The 17,632-nt window shown below is 42.7% G+C and overlaps 1 protein-coding gene across 3 annotated transcripts in view; it reads right to left on the minus strand.

The window, feature by feature from the left end:
- HMCN1 (hemicentin 1) overlaps positions 1 to 17,632 on the minus strand; it is a 335,176-nt gene that overhangs the window by 37,239 nt on the left and 280,305 nt on the right. For 2 of the 3 annotated variants that reach the window (XM_065554461.1, XM_065554459.1), the window contains exons 72-83: positions 17,299 to 17,440; positions 16,081 to 16,225; positions 15,464 to 15,591; positions 14,882 to 15,038; positions 12,709 to 12,830; positions 12,343 to 12,507; positions 12,047 to 12,154; positions 3,716 to 3,853; positions 3,452 to 3,586; positions 2,284 to 2,553; positions 1,699 to 1,889; positions 38 to 251 (exon numbers count right to left, since the gene is read on the minus strand). In XM_065554461.1, the coding sequence (XP_065410533.1) occupies positions 38 to 251; positions 1,699 to 1,889; positions 2,284 to 2,553; positions 3,452 to 3,586; positions 3,716 to 3,853; positions 12,047 to 12,154; positions 12,343 to 12,507; positions 12,709 to 12,830; positions 14,882 to 15,038; positions 15,464 to 15,591; positions 16,081 to 16,225; positions 17,299 to 17,440 (1,915 nt within the window). The remainder of the gene's footprint in view (positions 1 to 37; positions 252 to 1,698; positions 1,890 to 2,283; positions 2,554 to 3,451; positions 3,587 to 3,715; positions 3,854 to 12,046; positions 12,155 to 12,342; positions 12,508 to 12,708; positions 12,831 to 14,881; positions 15,039 to 15,463; positions 15,592 to 16,080; positions 16,226 to 17,298; positions 17,441 to 17,632) is intronic. The other variant, XM_065554460.1, reaches the window with a different exon arrangement.

Below are 17,632 nucleotides of genomic sequence, written 5' to 3' on the forward strand. Positions count from 1 at the left end.
TGTGTCAGACTGACAATTAAGTACTGATATCACTCACCAGGGACAATATTGTTGTTAAAAGTCCAAGATATTTTGGGTATCGGAGTCCCAGTTGCTTTACAAGTTAATCTGAGTTGTTCTCCTTTATTCAAAGTTATGTCTCCAGGCAGTTCAGTGAAAGCTGGGAGCACATGGACCATTAGGCTGACAGTGTGTATATCTTCACCAACAGCATTGCTGGCAACACAGGTATAACTACCAGAATCTTCAGGCTGAAAGAAGGGGGGAAAAATAGGGGGAGGCATTGGAGCTCGAACATCATCAATTGTAATGATGGGGGGAATCTCAAAAAATTTGGAACTTCAGTTCAGTTGGAATGTTCATCTGACTGAATTTAAAATTTTGGCAACTCGCTAGTAATATATTGGAAGCTATGATGAGTCAGTCTCGTCAGCCTAACTTGATGATTGAATGAAACAGAAACCTGAGTGTAGCAAACCCAGCAGATTACCTGAGACTAATACATCACAGCTATGGCAAGGACAAGAAAGTGAAATAGGCTGACTTCCTATTCTAACCTTAAAACTGGCTGGAAGCCATGCACAGAACAGCTTGGTATCAAAATAATGGAGCTGTCCATCTTACTGTCCTTCCAATTGAAGGTACAATAAAGAGGTCACACTACACAGAAGAGAATCCAAAGAGCTAAGAGGGAAAAGGTAAATGCGACTAGCTGTTGAGCTTAATAATAATTTCAGGAATGGCAAGTAAAGTAGACAAAACCAGCCTTAAATGTGGCACTTCATAACATTAAACTGGACCCCACAATCCTTATGCTGGCAAAGCTCCCCTGCCATCAACAGACATTTTCCCTTAATAAGTACAGTATGATTGGAACTAGTGCGACTCCTTCTAAGACAAAGGTATATGATGTGGAAGAGAAGAAAAAAATGTTGGGCAAGAAAGGGGATGTCAATGTACTGATCTGGAATTTCCAGATGTTAGCTGACATGCAGGCTCCTTGGTGAAAATGCCCAAATGGCCAAATCCAAGAACTTTCCATTGCAAGCTTTGCAGAAATATTTCCACTATTTAATACATTTTAGGGCTAGATCTGAATGGTACTGGGCACTTCTTGTGACATGCTGCTTGCCCATACCTTCCATTGACTCTAGGGAGAGCTGAAGACGTACAGCACCTCACTGGAGGCATTCAACACCACCTGCTCACTAGAGGCTTTACAATGGGCTGACATTTCATCGTGCTGTACATTTCTTAGGCTGTAAAAATAACATGCAAAACACTAGAAAGGAGGGTGCTGACCTTATAAATAAAAACAACAACTATGATTCACAAAATCCTTCAGTATACTTATTTAAGAGAGCACTGGACTGTTTTTACAATGTGTATTCTATGCAGTTATGTTCTAAAAATGTTGTGAATTTATCTCCCATGATCAGCACTTTTGGAACCAGTGGTTCTCTGTTTATCCACAGAATAGGTAGCAATTGGGTAGTTTCAGAGCATGTTTTCCATAAGTAAGCCTACACTGTGCCTCAACCCTGACCTGCGGGGACTTTCTTTTGACATAAGAGTTATAGACTCCCCACAATCTTTCTGTTCCTTCATTTCAGACAAATAAAATCTTTCATGCTGCTCAATTTTCACGTGAAAGAATACACAATATATAATGAGGACATTCAAATTCATAACACTTACAACAGCATTCTCCAAAACGAGATCTCCATACTGCATAGCCCTGTATTTTCCTACTGTGTCTGGTAAAGGTATATTGTCTTTCTTCCAGTTTATTGTTGGTGTTGGGATACCATCAGCCACACATGACAGAACAGCCTGGGAATTCTCAGTGACTGTGTGCTGCACCTCTGAACTACGGATTTTAGGTGGAACTATGGGGAGATTTAAAAAGAGATTAATTACTGTCTATAGTTTTCAGCCTTCCATTCAGCCAGATACTGGTGTAGGAACATCAGAAATGACACATCAGACCAGACCAGTGGGTCATCTAATCACGTCTCCAACAGTGATCAGTATCCAAAGCTCCAGAGAAAGGCGTGGAACCTACATAACAGAAAATTATGTAGCGACATACCCACAGGGGCTGGTTCTTCCTAAAGCCAGCCAGTTAGTGGTTTGCTTATGTCATAAAGCCTGAGTTTTATGCTAGCTGGTGTAACTATCCGGAAGTCTCTCACTACAACTTTGGCCTCTAACACATCAGTGCAAGAGACTTCTGTCATGATAATTGGCCAGCCTATGTTATTCCTTTCTAGTCGTACTTACTGTGCACAACGAGTTCCATGCTAGAACTGCTTGATCCTGCCACGTTTGCAGCCATGCATGTGTAATGTCCAGTGTCACCAGGCTGTACAAATGCAATCTGCAAAGCCCCAGTGCTGAGAATTCGCTGCCTGAAGGACTCTGTAACCTGCTGTCCTTCTTTGTGCCATGTGATCTCAGGCACTGGGTAGCCTTCCACTTGACACTGCAGAGTGGCAGATTTATCCACAGCAACTATGTATTTCTTAGAATGAGGTTTGATAACTGGAGGAACTGAAAGAGAAAGAAGAAGTAAAACACATTGTTCGGAAATGTATAAACTTAAACACACATACACAGATACCCACACATGCCTTATTTCCTATCCAGAATAATTTAAAAAAACAGTTTACTCTTCCTGCTAAATAATTTCACCTATCAGTTACAGTTGCAAAACAGCATCCAAATCCAAGTGCAAAGTAAAGTAAATAGATGACATTCTATTGGTAGCACACCACGTCCCCTGCCCTGGTGTGAAGGAAGGTGCAGAGCTACGTCCTTCTGGGCAGGGGCAAAGAACAATTCCAGATCTGGTGCTCATCTGAGTGCAAAGATCATGCAATGAGCAATCGCACACAGGCATTTTTCATGTACTAAACACTATAAGTACAATTGTATGGCAAACTGACATCATGACTGATACCTCTTAGCAATACCTGTAATGGTGAAGGTCATGAAGTTAATAGGGGCTGTACTTAATGGCGAATTGTGGACCATTACCAGCACACCTTACAAAAGTATTCTTTGTTGGTAGCAGCTCAAGTGGGTTTGTCATGGAGGTCTGAACCCATCGTGAAGCACATGAGAGACAATCTGTTAAAGCCCTATTATTGCACTGCACGGTCACACAGTAATGACAATTCATATCCCAGCTATATTTTTGGTTTCCATTGCTCTCCATGTGAGATAAAAACCAATCTTGTTTTTCTTTTTGAGGTGTACCCCTGTCTCTGAAAGTAGAGAAGAAATGTTTGCTGGCCGCTGCAGGGAATTGACTAGTTCTATTATTTTTTTGCAGGAACTAATTTTACAATCTTTGGTCCATATACATTGCTCAGAACAGGGATCTCACTAACCCGTGAATATGCACAGCTTTCTTGTGTATAAAACTGGAGTTATGGTGATGACTTACCTTGAACTTTTAGCTTAATCTTCCCTAGGGCAGTACCAGCTGGATTCTGAGCCACACACATGTAAGTGCCAGCATCCTCAACAGCTGTTCTTGCAATCTGTAAACTACCACTGGGGAGAACTGTATAACTATTGCCTAAAACATGCATAAGAAAGGTAGAAAAAACATTTTTATAGATAAGGTAATTAGACCAAAATCTTTAAAGAATGAGAACACAAGTTTAAATGCTACAGCAGAATTATTAGCATCATAAAGCTAAGATACCTGTTGTGTTTACATTGATGCCCTCCTTCTGCCACGTTATTATGGGACGAGGTGTACCTGTTGCTTCACACGGTAAAAGAATGGGGTTGTTCAGGATAACATCTAGTGTTCCTGGCTGCACCTGAATAGCTGGTAGCTCTATGAATTGGAATGGCACAGAAAGAGGCAGTTGATTAAAAATTGAAGTTATTTACCAGTAACTGGATGTTCTTCAAGATGTGTGGTCCGTATCTGTATTCCACACATGAGTATGCCTGTGCACCGGTGTTTTTTTTTTAAACAAGCATTGTCCATTGGCCTGCACTTGTGCCATAGCTTTCCTCATGCTCTGAACTGAGGGCATAAAGCGTGGTGTGGGCACATGCCTCTCCAGCGTCCGATTCTTACTACAGTCCAAACAATAGGCAGCAGAGAATGGACAGTAGAATACAGATAGGGACCACACATTTCGAAGAACCTCCAGTTACAGTAAGTAACCTCCATTCTTCTTTGAGTGATGGTCCCTATGTGTATTCCACACATGGGAGATTAACAAGCAATAGTCAAACAGGAGGTGTGCGTGAGGACACAGAAGTGACATCTGACCCTATTACTGCTGTCCCCATCGCTGTTTCCGCAGTGGACAATTGGACCAAAGTGTAATGTCTTGTGCAAATTTGCCAAGAGCTCCAAGTAGTTACCTTACATATCTCTAGTAAGGGTACATCTCAGAGATGTAACCGAAGCATCCTGCCCTCTCGTGGAATAAGCCCCCATCCCTTCTGGGCGGGCGGGGTGGGTGAATACAAGCTAGTTGGAAAGAAAGGATAATATAACCTGAGATACACTTAGAAAGTCTCTGTGCCATTATAGCTTGACCCCGTTGATTACTCTGCTATGGAAACAAATAGTTTAGCTGTCTTTCTAATGTCCTTTGTTCTTTGTAGATAAAAAGCCAAAGCCCTTTGAACATCCAGATGCATCCTTCTCTCTTCCTCTGAGGCATGAGGTTTGGGAAAAAATGCTAGTGAATGGATGTCCTGACTCATATGAAACTCAGAAACTACTTTAGGGATGAATCTGAGGTGGGGGCATAATGAGACCTTTTCTTTAGAGAATGTAGTATATGACAGTTCCCCATGTGTCATCCCCCTGTCCTCCCCCCCAAGCTCACTGACTCAGGTTAATGTTATAGCTGTTAGAAAGGTCACCTTCATGGACAGATCAGCCATTGAGCATGTTGCTAGAGGCTCAAAGGAAGGTTTATTAAGATATGATAGAACAAAATTGAGGTCCCACTAAGATGTGAACTTCACCAATGGTGGAAAGGATCTGAGAAGCCTCTTCAGAAATCTAGTTGTGACAGGATGAGTGAAGATCATATGGTTACCCACCCAAAAGGGAGGAATTGGTAATGATGGGTGCCTCAGGAGTTGGTGTGAGGAAAGGGATTCCCACTCAAAACTTCTCTGGTTTTGTCCACCAGACAAGAGAGACCAACACCTTGGATGGAACAGACACCCTGCCATTTATGTTGCCCTTCTCTGGTGAGTACATGGAGAGAAGTTAGGCTTGTAAGCAATGAAGATGAAGCCTGGTGAGTGGTGTCATATGTTTGCATAAGGACACATGGCTAAGGAGAGAAAGGCATCCTGAGTATGATAGGTACTTGTTGTCTGAGAGTGCTCATGGCCTGAAACCTCTCAAGAGGTAGGTACGCTCTTGCTGTGGTCGTATCCAGCGTTGCCTCTCTAAAGTTTATGTACCTCGTGGGGATCAATGTGGATTTTTCATGGTTGACGCAAATACCAAGGTAAGCCAGAAGGCTAAGGTGCCCACCAGACTTCTTCTTGGGAGTTGCCTATCAGAAGCCAATCATTGAGGTATGGGAAGCCTGTAAATCCCACTCTTGTCATCCAAACTGCCACCACTAAAAAAAAAAAAATCTTTGTAAAGATCCTGGGTGCTGTGGCCAGTCCAAGGAGACGACTCTGAATTGATAATGGTCTTGACCAAAAGAGGAACCTCTTGTGGGTTGGGTGAACGTCTTTGTGAAAGTATGCATCTTTCATGTCGAGAGCCATGAACCATGTACTCTCCTATAAAGAGGGAATTATTGACACAAAGGAGCTCATGTGGAATTTTAGTTTTCAGATCATCATGTTCAGCTGTCGTAGACTGAGAACAACAGTTACAGAAAGGTAAGTAACCATTTATTTTTCTTTTAGGGATTCCACATGTCCATTCCGTTGTAGATGATTCATAAACAGTTTGAACAAGCGGACTTGGAGTCTACTTGAACAAAGACTGAAGAACAACTTGTCTGAATCTGGCATGGTCTCTGGATTGATGAGAGATGGCATTGTGAGAGGTAAAAGTATGGAGCGGTGACCAGGTACCTGCCTTACAAATATGCAGAATGAGAATCCTGGCCAGAAAGGCTGCACAAGTCACCTGTGTCCTGGCTGAATGAGTCACCACTCTATCCAGAGGTGTGACATCTGCCAATTGGTTGAGACTGGTTGGTCCTTTACTCCACCTGAAATGTTAGACAAAAATCTGAATGGTCTAATCCAGACTGTGCAAAAAGCCAACGCTCTTCTAACAGCTAGAGTATGAAACTTTTCCTTCTCATTACTCATATAGGGTTTGGGAAAGAATATTCATAGATAAATCTCTTGATTTAAATTCACATACCATTTTAGACAGGAATTTAGGGTGAGGCCGAAGGAAAACCTTTTCCCTAAAGAAAATTGCCATAGAAAGGCTCTGATACCAAAGTTCATAGCTCTCCCACATTTCTGGCAGAGGTTATGGCAACCAGGAAAACTACTTTCATTAACATGAACAGGAAAGAAGTCACTAGTGACTCAAAGTGGGGGCCCATCAACTTTTGCTAGTACTAAATTTAAATTCCACTGCAGAACCAGATTATGGTTCTGTGGGAATAATCTAAGCCAGGAGTTCTCAAACTGGGGATCAGGACCCCTCAAGGGATCACGAGGTCATTACATGGGGGGTTGCAAGCTATCAACCTCCACCCCAAACCCTACTTGCCTCCAGCATTTATAATGGTGCTAAAATATTTAAAAGGGTGTTTAATTTATTAGGGGGGGTCGCACTCAGAGGCTTGTGATGTGAAAGGGGTCACCAGCAAAAAAGTTTGAGACTCACTGATCTAAGCAAATCTTTTAGAAATGTGATGGACACAGGGTTTGAAAAAAAATGACCAGTTATCCATAGCCACCAGATGAACTCTAATGGAACTAAGAGCCAATCCCTGTTGCTTTAGAAAGAAAAGATAATCCAAGATATGCCTCTCAGTGAGGACCAGACAGAGAATCTCTTCCATTTAGCAAGGTAAGTAGACCTAGTCAAAGTAGGACTTCCTGTACCCCCTTAAAGCAAACTTCAGCAATGAAGCATCCACATAGTCAGGTGGAGAGCCTGAAGGTTGGGATGAAAAAGGTGGCTGTTGTCCTGGGAGATTCACCTCTCTCAGGAGAAACAGCAGAAGTCTGACCAATAGTGCTAATAGGGTAAAAAAAACAGTGTTGACAGAGCCATGCAGGGGCTATCAGATTAAGGTGAGCAGAATCTTGCTTGACTTTGGATAACACTTTGGGCAGGAGAGGAATGGGAGGTAAGGCATACAATAGGGCATGAGTCCAGTACTGATCCTGGTACCCCTCACTAAAAAGATAGTGTTGCAAAACACACCTATAACTAATTATTTACAGAACCACTATACAATACTAAACTAACACTACAAGGTACTATATACACGAAAGGATATGAAAAAAAAACAAGTATCAGAGGGGTAGCCGTGTTAGTCTGAATCTGTAAAAAGCAACAGAGGGTCCTGTGGCACCTTTAAGACTAACAGAAGAATTGGGAGCATAAGCTTTCATGGGTAAGAACCTCACTTCTTCAGATGCAAGTAATGGAATTTTCCAGAGGCAGGTATAAATCAGTATGGAGATAACGAGGTTAGTTCAATCAGGGAGGGTGAGGTGCTCTGCTAGCAGTTGAGGTGTGAACACCAAGGGAGGAGAAACTGCTTCTGTAGTTGGATAGCCATTCACAGTCTTTGTTTAATCCTGATCTGATGGTGTCAAATTTGCAAATGAACTGGAGCTCAGCAGTTTCTCTTTGGAGTCTGAAGTTTTTTTGCTGTAAGATGGCTACCTTTACATCTGCTATTGTGTGGCCAGGGAGTGTTGAAGTGTTCTCCTACAGGTTTTTGTATATTGCCATTCCTGATATCTGACTTATGTCCATTTATCCTCTTGCGTAGTGACTATCCAGTTTGGCCAATGTACATAGCAGAGGGACATTGCTCGCACATGATGGCATATATAACATTGGTGGACATGCAGGTGAATGAGCCGGTGATGTTGTAGCTGATCTGGTTAGGTCCTGTGATGGTGTTGCTGACCTACACCAGCAATCACTTAACGACCAAAAACTCTCACCCCTTGGGTGGAACAAATTAATGCTTCTCAGCCCTCTTAAGCGTGGGAGGAACAGAAGCAGGAGTGTGCCAAACTACCTTTGCTGTATCCATAATGGCCTTGTTAATGGGGAGGGCCACTCTACAGGCTGCAGCATGTCCGGTAACCTGTGCTGAGGATCCTGGACTTCCTCAAGGTGAATCTGTAGCTCTGCTGACCCCTGGGCATGAGCTCTGGCTATTATTTAAAGTCTTCCAGTGGAGATGGAAGATAACAAATGGTGAAGACTTGTCATCTGGTGAAGACAAGAAGATTGCTCCCAGAACCAGCAAATCCAGCTCATCTTCCTCCTCCAAATACTCTGATGGGGCTGGTTGTGGGTGGCAATGGCAAATAGGGCTTATGCAGTGATCCTGGGAGTCTAGGGTAGGAAGCCCACAGCCCCCCAATATTGCCAACAGATGGATCAACTGGCACCGGAGGACCCCAAGGCATAGGGTACAACCTCTTCATGAATTGTGTCTGGTCGGAGGCTGGAAGTCTAATCTTCGAGGACTTCTGACTGGTACCGCAGAGACTCCTGTGGTGCCTCTGACTCATCCAAAGAGAAAGCCAGATCCTGCAGTACTGGCAGAACCTATGGTACCAAAGGTTGCACCTTGAGGCTGGCAGGTGGGATAGGAGAATGACTCTGCATCCCCGGGGTAGTCTCTTCCTCTGGTCTAATGTCCTGGAATAAAGCCTGTCTCAACAGAGAGGTTAATGCAGATAGGGAAGAAAAAATATGTCCTCCGGGGTGACTTAGGTCTCAGACTGCCCTGGGGTGAAAGGACAGTCCATTGCTGGAGCTGGAGCTTTCTTGGTCACCCATGACACTTGGCTCCCTCAGGACTGTGTCACTACCAGTACAGTAACTCCTCGCTTAATGTTGTAGTTATGTTCCTGAAAAATGCTACTTTAAGCGAAACCATGTTAAGTGAATCCAATTTCCCCATAAGAATTAATGTAAATAGGGGGGTTTACATTCCAGGGAAATTTTTTTTGCCAGACAAAAGACTATATTTTATATTTATTTATTATTATTATTATTTTATATATATATATATATACACACACACACACTATAAGTTTTAAACAATGTAATACTGTACACAGCAATGATGATTGTGAAGCTTGGTTGAGGTGGTGAAGTCAGAGGGTGCCAGAGGTATTTCCCAGGGAATGTCTTACTGCTAAATGACGAACTAGCACTCGGCTGAGCCCTCAAGGGTTAACACATGGTTGTTAACGTAGCCTCATACTCTACAAGGTAGCACGAATGGAGGGAGGGGAGACAGCATGGCAGAGAGAGAGAGAGACGTGCATTGCCCCTCTAAGTACGCTGATCCCACTCTAAGTACATTTCCTTTTTAAGTAGCTCAGCAAGTTAAGACAGCAGCTGCTGCCAGCAAGCTCCCTCTCTTCTGAGCCCTGTTGTGTCCCCCCACCCCACTCTGTGGAGATGGCCCGATGGGGTAAAAGAGTGGGGGCCAGGAGCAGGGGGGAGGGGGACACCCTGACATTAGCACCCCTCTTTCCCCCTTCCTCTTGCACAGCAAGCAGGAGGCTCCCAGGAACAGCTCCAAGGCAGAGGGCAGGAGCAGCCAGGGCCGTCCTTACCCATATGCAAAGTACGCAACTGCGTAGGGCACCAGGAAATTTGGGGCACTTGCACAGCTGTCTGCTGCTCCAGCCCCTGCTCCGGCTCTTCCCCAGGGCCCCTGCCCCACTCCGCCCTGCCTCTTCCTGCCCCTGCTCCGCCCTAGCCCCACCCCTACTCCCCTGAGCTCTGCAGCAGGGCCGGGCCTGCACTCACCGCTGGTGGGAAGTGCAGCGACCCGGCCCCAGCTGCGCCGCCAGTGAGTGCTGGAGGGTGGTTCCCCCCTACCCCCAAGCCAACCCAGTCCCCCCCCCACTCATCCCCCTGCATAAGGCCCCAGAATTGCTAGGGACAGCCCTGGGAGCAGCACACAGCAGTCGGGGGAGGGACAGCTGAACTGCCCAGCAATTGATAGCTTGCTGGGCGGGGGCCACACTGGGAACTTAGGAGAGCGGAGAGCTGATAGGGGGCTGCCGGTCCATCCTGATTCCAAGCCCCACCAGCTAGCTCCAATGGGCTGCTCTTTCTGCATGCAGTGGACAAAGCAGGCGGCTGTCAAACAACATTATAAGTGAGCATTGTGCAACTTTAAACGAGCATGTTCCCTATAACAATGAAACAATGTTAACTGGGATGACTTTAAGTGAGGCGTTACTGTACTGCATTGGCTCTAGAAGTGGATGGGAGAACCAGGAGCTGTTTTTCCTGAGTCTTCACCATCAGAGCCAATGTCAGAACCGTCAGAGCCATACCCTTGCACACCTCCTTCTCCAGCTGAAAAGATATACTCAGGCCTAAGTCCTCAGTGCCCATGTGTACTGGCTCTCCCAATTTTGACATGATCAGGGAGGGATCCTCTCTCTTCAGGGCAGTTTTAGACAAAGATGACTCATCCCTGCATCTATGAGAGTTCCCCTTAACATGTGAAACTTCCTCCTTAGGCTTAGCAGTCTTAGCCTCCGTCCCCAAGCTCATGCTTGGAGGGGTGCTGCCTGCTTGCTGAGACTGATATACAAGGGGATGTCCTCAGTCCAGAACTGATTGGGGTCCCATTCCTTCGCCATCATATATTTTCTAAGTCTCAGTTCCCAAACCTCATGAATTCTGGGGGAAAAGGAGCGTCAGATGCTGCACTTGGCAGAGATGTGAGCCTCACCCAGGCAATAGAGGCAGAATTGATGTTTGTCACTCACAGAAAAGGAGAGGGCAGGAAACACAGCTTTTGTACCCCAGGACACTGGGCACAATCCAGACTTCTTCAGGGGTAGAGGGGAAATTCCATGTGGGGAACAGAAGAGGGAAAACCTATGTTAGGCTACACTATAAAAACTACAAAACTGCTAAAAACTAAATATACAATATCTTTAGAGCAATGATGCAGTAGAAAGGAGCTGAAAACATCCAAGATTCCGACTCAGACCAGGTAGTGCTAAGAAGGAACTGGACAGGCGTCGACCCACCGCACCTTTTATGCCCTCAGTTTGGGGCTCAGGAAGAGCTAGGGTGCATGTGTGGGCCAACGGATACTGCTTGTAAAAAAAAATTCCAGACTCAGCTCCAGGTACACTTGCATACTTACATGTGGAATACACATAGTGTATATTGAAGAAGTTGTAATATTTTTATGGCTGGAAAATAAAACGAAGACAAATTGTACAATGTGAGAGGCTAAGAACATTTAACTATTGAAGGCTGGATTCTATTATCCTTTTGATGAGCCCAGTAGGACTACTCTTGCATAATATGGAACTACTCAGCATATGGATTATAGAGTTTAGCCCTGCGTATTTAGTTCACCTAATGAATCTATTTTAATTAAGCAAAACAACAAAACAAACAGAAAAAATCAAAGCAGGTGATACCTGTCGCCAGATCATAATATCTTAGGCATTAGAGTTGGAAAAAGCTATCAGATCATTTAGTTCATGCCTTCATCAATGCATGATTGCTTTCTACATTGTATTCCGAGTGCTGAATCAGTCTAAATTTAAAGAGCCCACGCTTTGTAGCTTCCACCAGATACAAATAAATTTATGCAAGGTCAAATTTTCACACGCTTACTTATGTTGAATGGTATCTTACTCCACAAGTAGCCAGTATATCTATGAAACTACTCACATGAGTAAGATACTACTGAACATGAGTAAGACTGGCACGATGTGGTCCCACCAATATTGTGTATTATTATTCTAACATTTTCTTTTCAAAACCAACTAAAGCTGTTTATAAAACATGTTTCTATTCAAGTTCCCACCTCACCCTGAACATGAAGAGTAACATGTCTGTGTGCAGTGCCAGCAGCATTCCGGGCCACACATGTATACCTTCCTGCATGGTCTAACTGTGCAGCAGTTATTTCAATTGTTCCTAGGGCAGAAAAAAAGAGAATTCATTATACAGTATTGTAGTATATTATACTTCTTACGTTCAAAGAAAACAGAGAAACCATAATACCGTTTAAGAACCCTAGATTTTTATTTTAAAATATTTACAATGAAAATAGTAATGCACCTTCTTCTAGCATTTTCTGCATCTACTCAAATCATGCATAATACCTGAAGACAGAATCCTGTAGCCATCTCCTCTGGGAAGGAGCCGTATCCCATTTTTGGTCCAGTGGATTGAGGGGACAGGAACACCCGAAGCAGTGCAGGAAATTACTGCTGGAGACAGTTTTGTTACCAGAAGATCTGTAGTTTCATCTGCTATGGAAGGGGGCACTAAAGCAAGGAGAACACTGTTAGGATTATCGACCATTCTCATGTCATATAGAGGTTTGCATATAGCAATGTCCTCTTTCTTAACAAGAGTAAAAGCTCAATAGAATAAGCATCAAAATTACAGTTCTCATTTAAATAAAGGATTGTCCCGAAGACATTTGTGGTGTCATAATATATGTGCATTTACAATGTCTGCTTTACCTTGTACAATGAAATCAATTGTTCTTTGATCCTCTCCTGCATCATTTGACACAGTGCACACATAGACTGCAGTGTCATCCACAGTGGGAGAAATGATTAGTAGGGAACCTGAAGACAAAAGCCTGAAATAAAGCAATTAAAAGATATTGAAACATCTCTTCATTCAGCATGTTGTCAGTCCATTGAATTCATTGCCACAAGAGGTCAGATTTTAATATTGTTGCTGGATTTTAAAAATGGCTGCACTATTTTATATATTTAGTATTCATACTGCAGCTGCATGGACTAAAGATTTGACTGAACACAGGACTTTCTGTTCTAAAAGCACAGACCCATAAATATGAACTAAAAGGCAATCTGTTAGTTATAGAATTGTTATAGAAAACTCTGTGAGACAAGCCAACAGAGGATTATATAATTACAGACATGCAAACAAGTCTGGGATTTCACAAGAGAAAGAGAAAGAGAAAGCTCAGCTGAGCTTCAGTTCATCTGCAAATTTGACACCATCAGCTCAGGATTAAACAAAGACTGTGAATGGCTATCCAACTACAAAAGCAGTTTCTCCTGCCTTGGTGTTCACACCTCAACTGCTAGAAAAGGGCCTCATCCTCCCTGATTGAACTAACCTCGTTATCTCTAGCCTTACTCACTCTTGCTTGCATATTTATACCCTGCCCCGGGAAATTTCCACTATATGCATCCCAAGAAGTGGGTATTCACCCATGAAAGCTCATGCTCCTATAAGTCTGTTAATCTATAAGGTGCCACAGGACTCTTTGCTGCTTTTACAGATCCAGACTAACACAGCTATCCCTTTGATACTTGACAATAGAAGACAATGGTACAGAGTCACAATGTTACTACAGTAACATTAATGGTAACATTAATTACTTGCAAATGGCAATTGTAAACATTTAATGGAAGTTAGGTACGAAGTCAATTCTCATATTTCAGAGTGTAAGCTGAGCACTATAAGGGTCAGGAAAGATTTCCCACCTACACAGTAAAACAAGAGCACACAGAGATGGAGCTCTTTACATGGGGATCTCGCTGCTCTGGCATGGAATGGGAGTCAACACTGGGCAGGGCCGACTCCAGGGTTTTGGCCGCCCCAAGCAGCCAAAAAAAAAAAAAAAAAAGGCCAGCAGCAATTCGGCGGGAGGTCCTTTTCTCCCAGCGGGAGTGAGGGACTGTCCGCCGAATTGCTGCCGAATACCTGGACGTGCCGCCCCTCTCCGGAGCAGCCGCCCCAAGCACCTGGAGCCGGCCCTGACTCTGGGGCCCCTAACCCATTCCCAGTATCCGATTAAGAGCTCTCTGTGGGAGTGGAATCTGGGCCACTATGGGGAGCCAATGTTTGGTGGGGTCACGGCCAAAAGAAAGCAAAGTGTCTCTCCCACCATCCCTTTCCTGTAGGTCAGCCCTGGCCAGAGAGAATCCCTCGCAGCCTGGCTTTGGTGGAGGGTAGAGATATGAGACACTGGGGTTCCACAGTAATAAAGCCACAGGGTTTGAATGGTATGGGGTTTGCTCCCACCACTCTTTCAGCCGGGGAGCAAACCCCATACCATTCCAGGGGATCCTCAGGAATTTTTCTCACCCGTGGCCATTCTTTGTGCATCATTGTGTCTCATCTGGCCAAACAGCTGCAAACTGAGAACTAATTGCTGTTCTGAGCTGCAATAGTTTGCTCTTAGCAAAAGTTAGTACCTCACTCTGGCAAAATCTAAATGTTTCCAGGGTCTACAGGGCCCATATACAAATGGGATGTCTGAGTGTTTCTCTCTGAGTGTCTCTCTCTCAATGTTTCCACCAACCAGGAACATAAATACCATGAAAAGAGCATATCTTACATTATTTTGACCTCTTCAGTGGATCTTAGAGGTGAATAAAAAACATTAAGTCAAATGCAAATAGGCACACCTTGTTAAAATACAAGGCAAAGAGTAGAACTTTATTACTAAACATGTGTACATCAGGTGGCAAGAATGTTTTATTTAAACCAGTTCACCAGTAAACCAGTTCAGTACTACTAACAGTCATGCAATGAAGTTTGTCTATTTATTTAAAAGCAAATTTTAAATTAAATTAAAATAGGCCAGACCAATCTCAGAATAGATTTGCACCAGAGATGAATTTAGCCCACAACAAAGATTAGAGCATTTCTCACCTGTATGTATTCTGATTCTGATCAACATTAAGGAGATGCCCATTCTTCTTCCAACTTATTGCTGGCCTGGGGATTCCAGTGGTGTCACAGGGCAGGGTGGTTTGGACATTTACAGTAACTGTAATATTGGTGGGTCCAGGAGCGATAGATGGAGGAACTAAAGAATATATGAAGCCCAGGTAATTTTAAGAGAATGTATATTTTTTCAAGTTGAACTATTTGAAACTATCCTTTTCTGTAGCATGGATCATTTGACATTTATAAATTTGCCAAAAAAATGCACTCGGGAATGTCTCTCAGTTCTGTGTATATTCTGTTCATGTACACACACCAGTTAACAAAGAACAACTGTTTTTTCTGTTCACAAATATTTAGGCAGTGTTCATAACATGCAGAATTTCTAAGGGCTTACAAAAAAAAAAAAAAAACAACTAGTACTTGAAAAGCAGGCTCTGAGTTGCTTTTCTGCTGTTCCAGTCCATTATTAATAAAGATAGATTTCAAGATTCAGCAACAATCAAGAAATCCAATGTGTCCAGTTTTTGTAGAACATTTGTGTTTATCTGAAAAAGAAATATTTACCCTGGATCTGTAGATCAATTCGCTTGCGTTCAGTACCAGCTGTATTGGTTGCCATACACAAATATCGTCCAGTGTCGGTAACGTGTGCTGTGTGAATGTACAGGGAACCATCCTCTAACACTGAATATCTAAAACAAAGTTATAGGCATTAATTTAATTTTTCATGGCAGGAACTGTGGCTAAGTTGTGAGAAAAGAGAAACAGAAGAACACAGGGGGCACAAGGGTAGGCAAAACGTGTAGCACCTTAATTTAGCCAGATATAATTTTCCTTTTTGAACATATTATACTCATTCTGCCTTGAGTCTGTCTTCCATCACATCTGCTACACCCCTTACAAAGTAATTATGAAAACTGACTCCTACAATGACTTTCAAATGGAAATATATCAGCTTTGTATATGTTATGAAAGAGATTTTTATTATCACTCATTTAAACTGAGAAAATCCAAGTGATGAATGAATACACACTGAATGAATGAATACTAACATTAATACTGAGTTTGTGAATGTAAAATTAATGCAAATAAAATCCCAAGAGATTTCACTCCAAGTCTTCTATTACAAATACATTGTTAAAAAGTTTCTACAGAATGTTATTCTGACCATTAGATGCTACCTGGCATTGTTTCCAGCAAAAATAGCACCATCCTTTCTCCATGTAATTCTTGGGGTTGGCACTCCTTCTGCAACACACTCCAGAACAACAGACTTATTTATATTCACAACAACTGTCTGAGGATCACCTTTGATTGTCGGAGCAACTGTATAAGAAAGAATTCCACATGATATTAGAGAGAGAGCTGTATTCTGAACTGTTTTAAATTAGACCCATGGGAATGTCTGCTATGACAAAGGAATTGTGCCCCCATGAGTGTACCAACAAGCTTCTTTAAATTTAATACAATACATGAAACCTGGTATGCTGCAATGGAAAATTAAAGAAAAACTTCTTATCTTTTACAAATTAAAAAGATGATAGATTTCTATGCCACCTAGTAATGATCTTAAATTGTTAGAGCTGGCACATGGCATGGTCTCAGCACAGGGGAATGGACAAGATGACCTCTTGAGATCCCTTCCAGCCCCACATTTCTAAAATTCTAAAATTCTTTGATATCTTTTAAAAATCAGGAAATCAAGTAGGACATTGAGACTATCTGTTCCAGACTATGTTTTATTACACGCAAACCATTTGTTTGAACTGAATCTAGGATTTTGACTCTGGCATGAGAGATTGAAATTAGGGCTTAGCCCTCTCCCCATAGCTGTACTTCAAAATTAATATCTGTGCCTTTGCAGACTGCAGTGTCTTGTAGTAGTATGGCCCTGTCTTAATAAGAGAAAAACCCACCATGAGCCATGTTAACAATCTTAATGGGAAATTTATGTGTGGCCAGGAAGGTCCTATGCTTAGCCTCCCTTCAGAGCTGTTCATTCATTTTGTTCCATGCATCAACCAGAAAAATATGCGATAGAAGCAATTCAGACATCACCCTGCTCAACGGAAACCAAATGCCTCATCTCTGCAAAGCACCTCACCCTAGACCTACAATGGCATTAGGCTTCTAACTGGCACTGATTTCAGTGGAATATCTTTGTGGACATGGGCCCTAATGTGACTTTTATAACACAAACACACATGGGGGCAGAAGGAAAGTTCCCTGGGCTATCTTAAAACATTCTTTAAAGTATTTTTTGGATTGATATATTAACAAAATTACTATACTTTTGCTTATTGGTTGTGAGGAGTCCTGTAAACATATTCCACCTTTTCCAACTCTCAGACATACTGTGCAAAGATTATAATAGTTAAGAATTAATCCATATTCTTTACCATTTACAGTCAGCACAAACTTTCTGGTAGTTTTTCCTGCTATGTTACTTGCCACACAGGTATAGCTCGCTGTATCACCTAGGTCAGCATTATTGATCTGCAGATATCGGCCACTGGATAGGATGCGGACTCGAGGAGTTGCCTACGGAAAGTTCAACAAGTAGAACTTATTTTACCATGGTTTTCAATTGTACTGAAAATTCATGTTACAAAGTAATAGGAGGTTTGATAGGGTGGCCATAAGAACATAATGGGTCAAATTCATTGATGGCTTAACTTCATTTGTCTTGGTGAAGTTACAAAGATAAACAAGGGAGATAAGGGGGATGGGGTA

The sequence above is a fragment of the Chrysemys picta genome, chromosome 8 (assembly GCF_011386835.1).
Source record: "Chrysemys picta bellii isolate R12L10 chromosome 8, ASM1138683v2, whole genome shotgun sequence".
Taxonomy (NCBI): domain Eukaryota; kingdom Metazoa; phylum Chordata; order Testudines; family Emydidae; genus Chrysemys; species Chrysemys picta.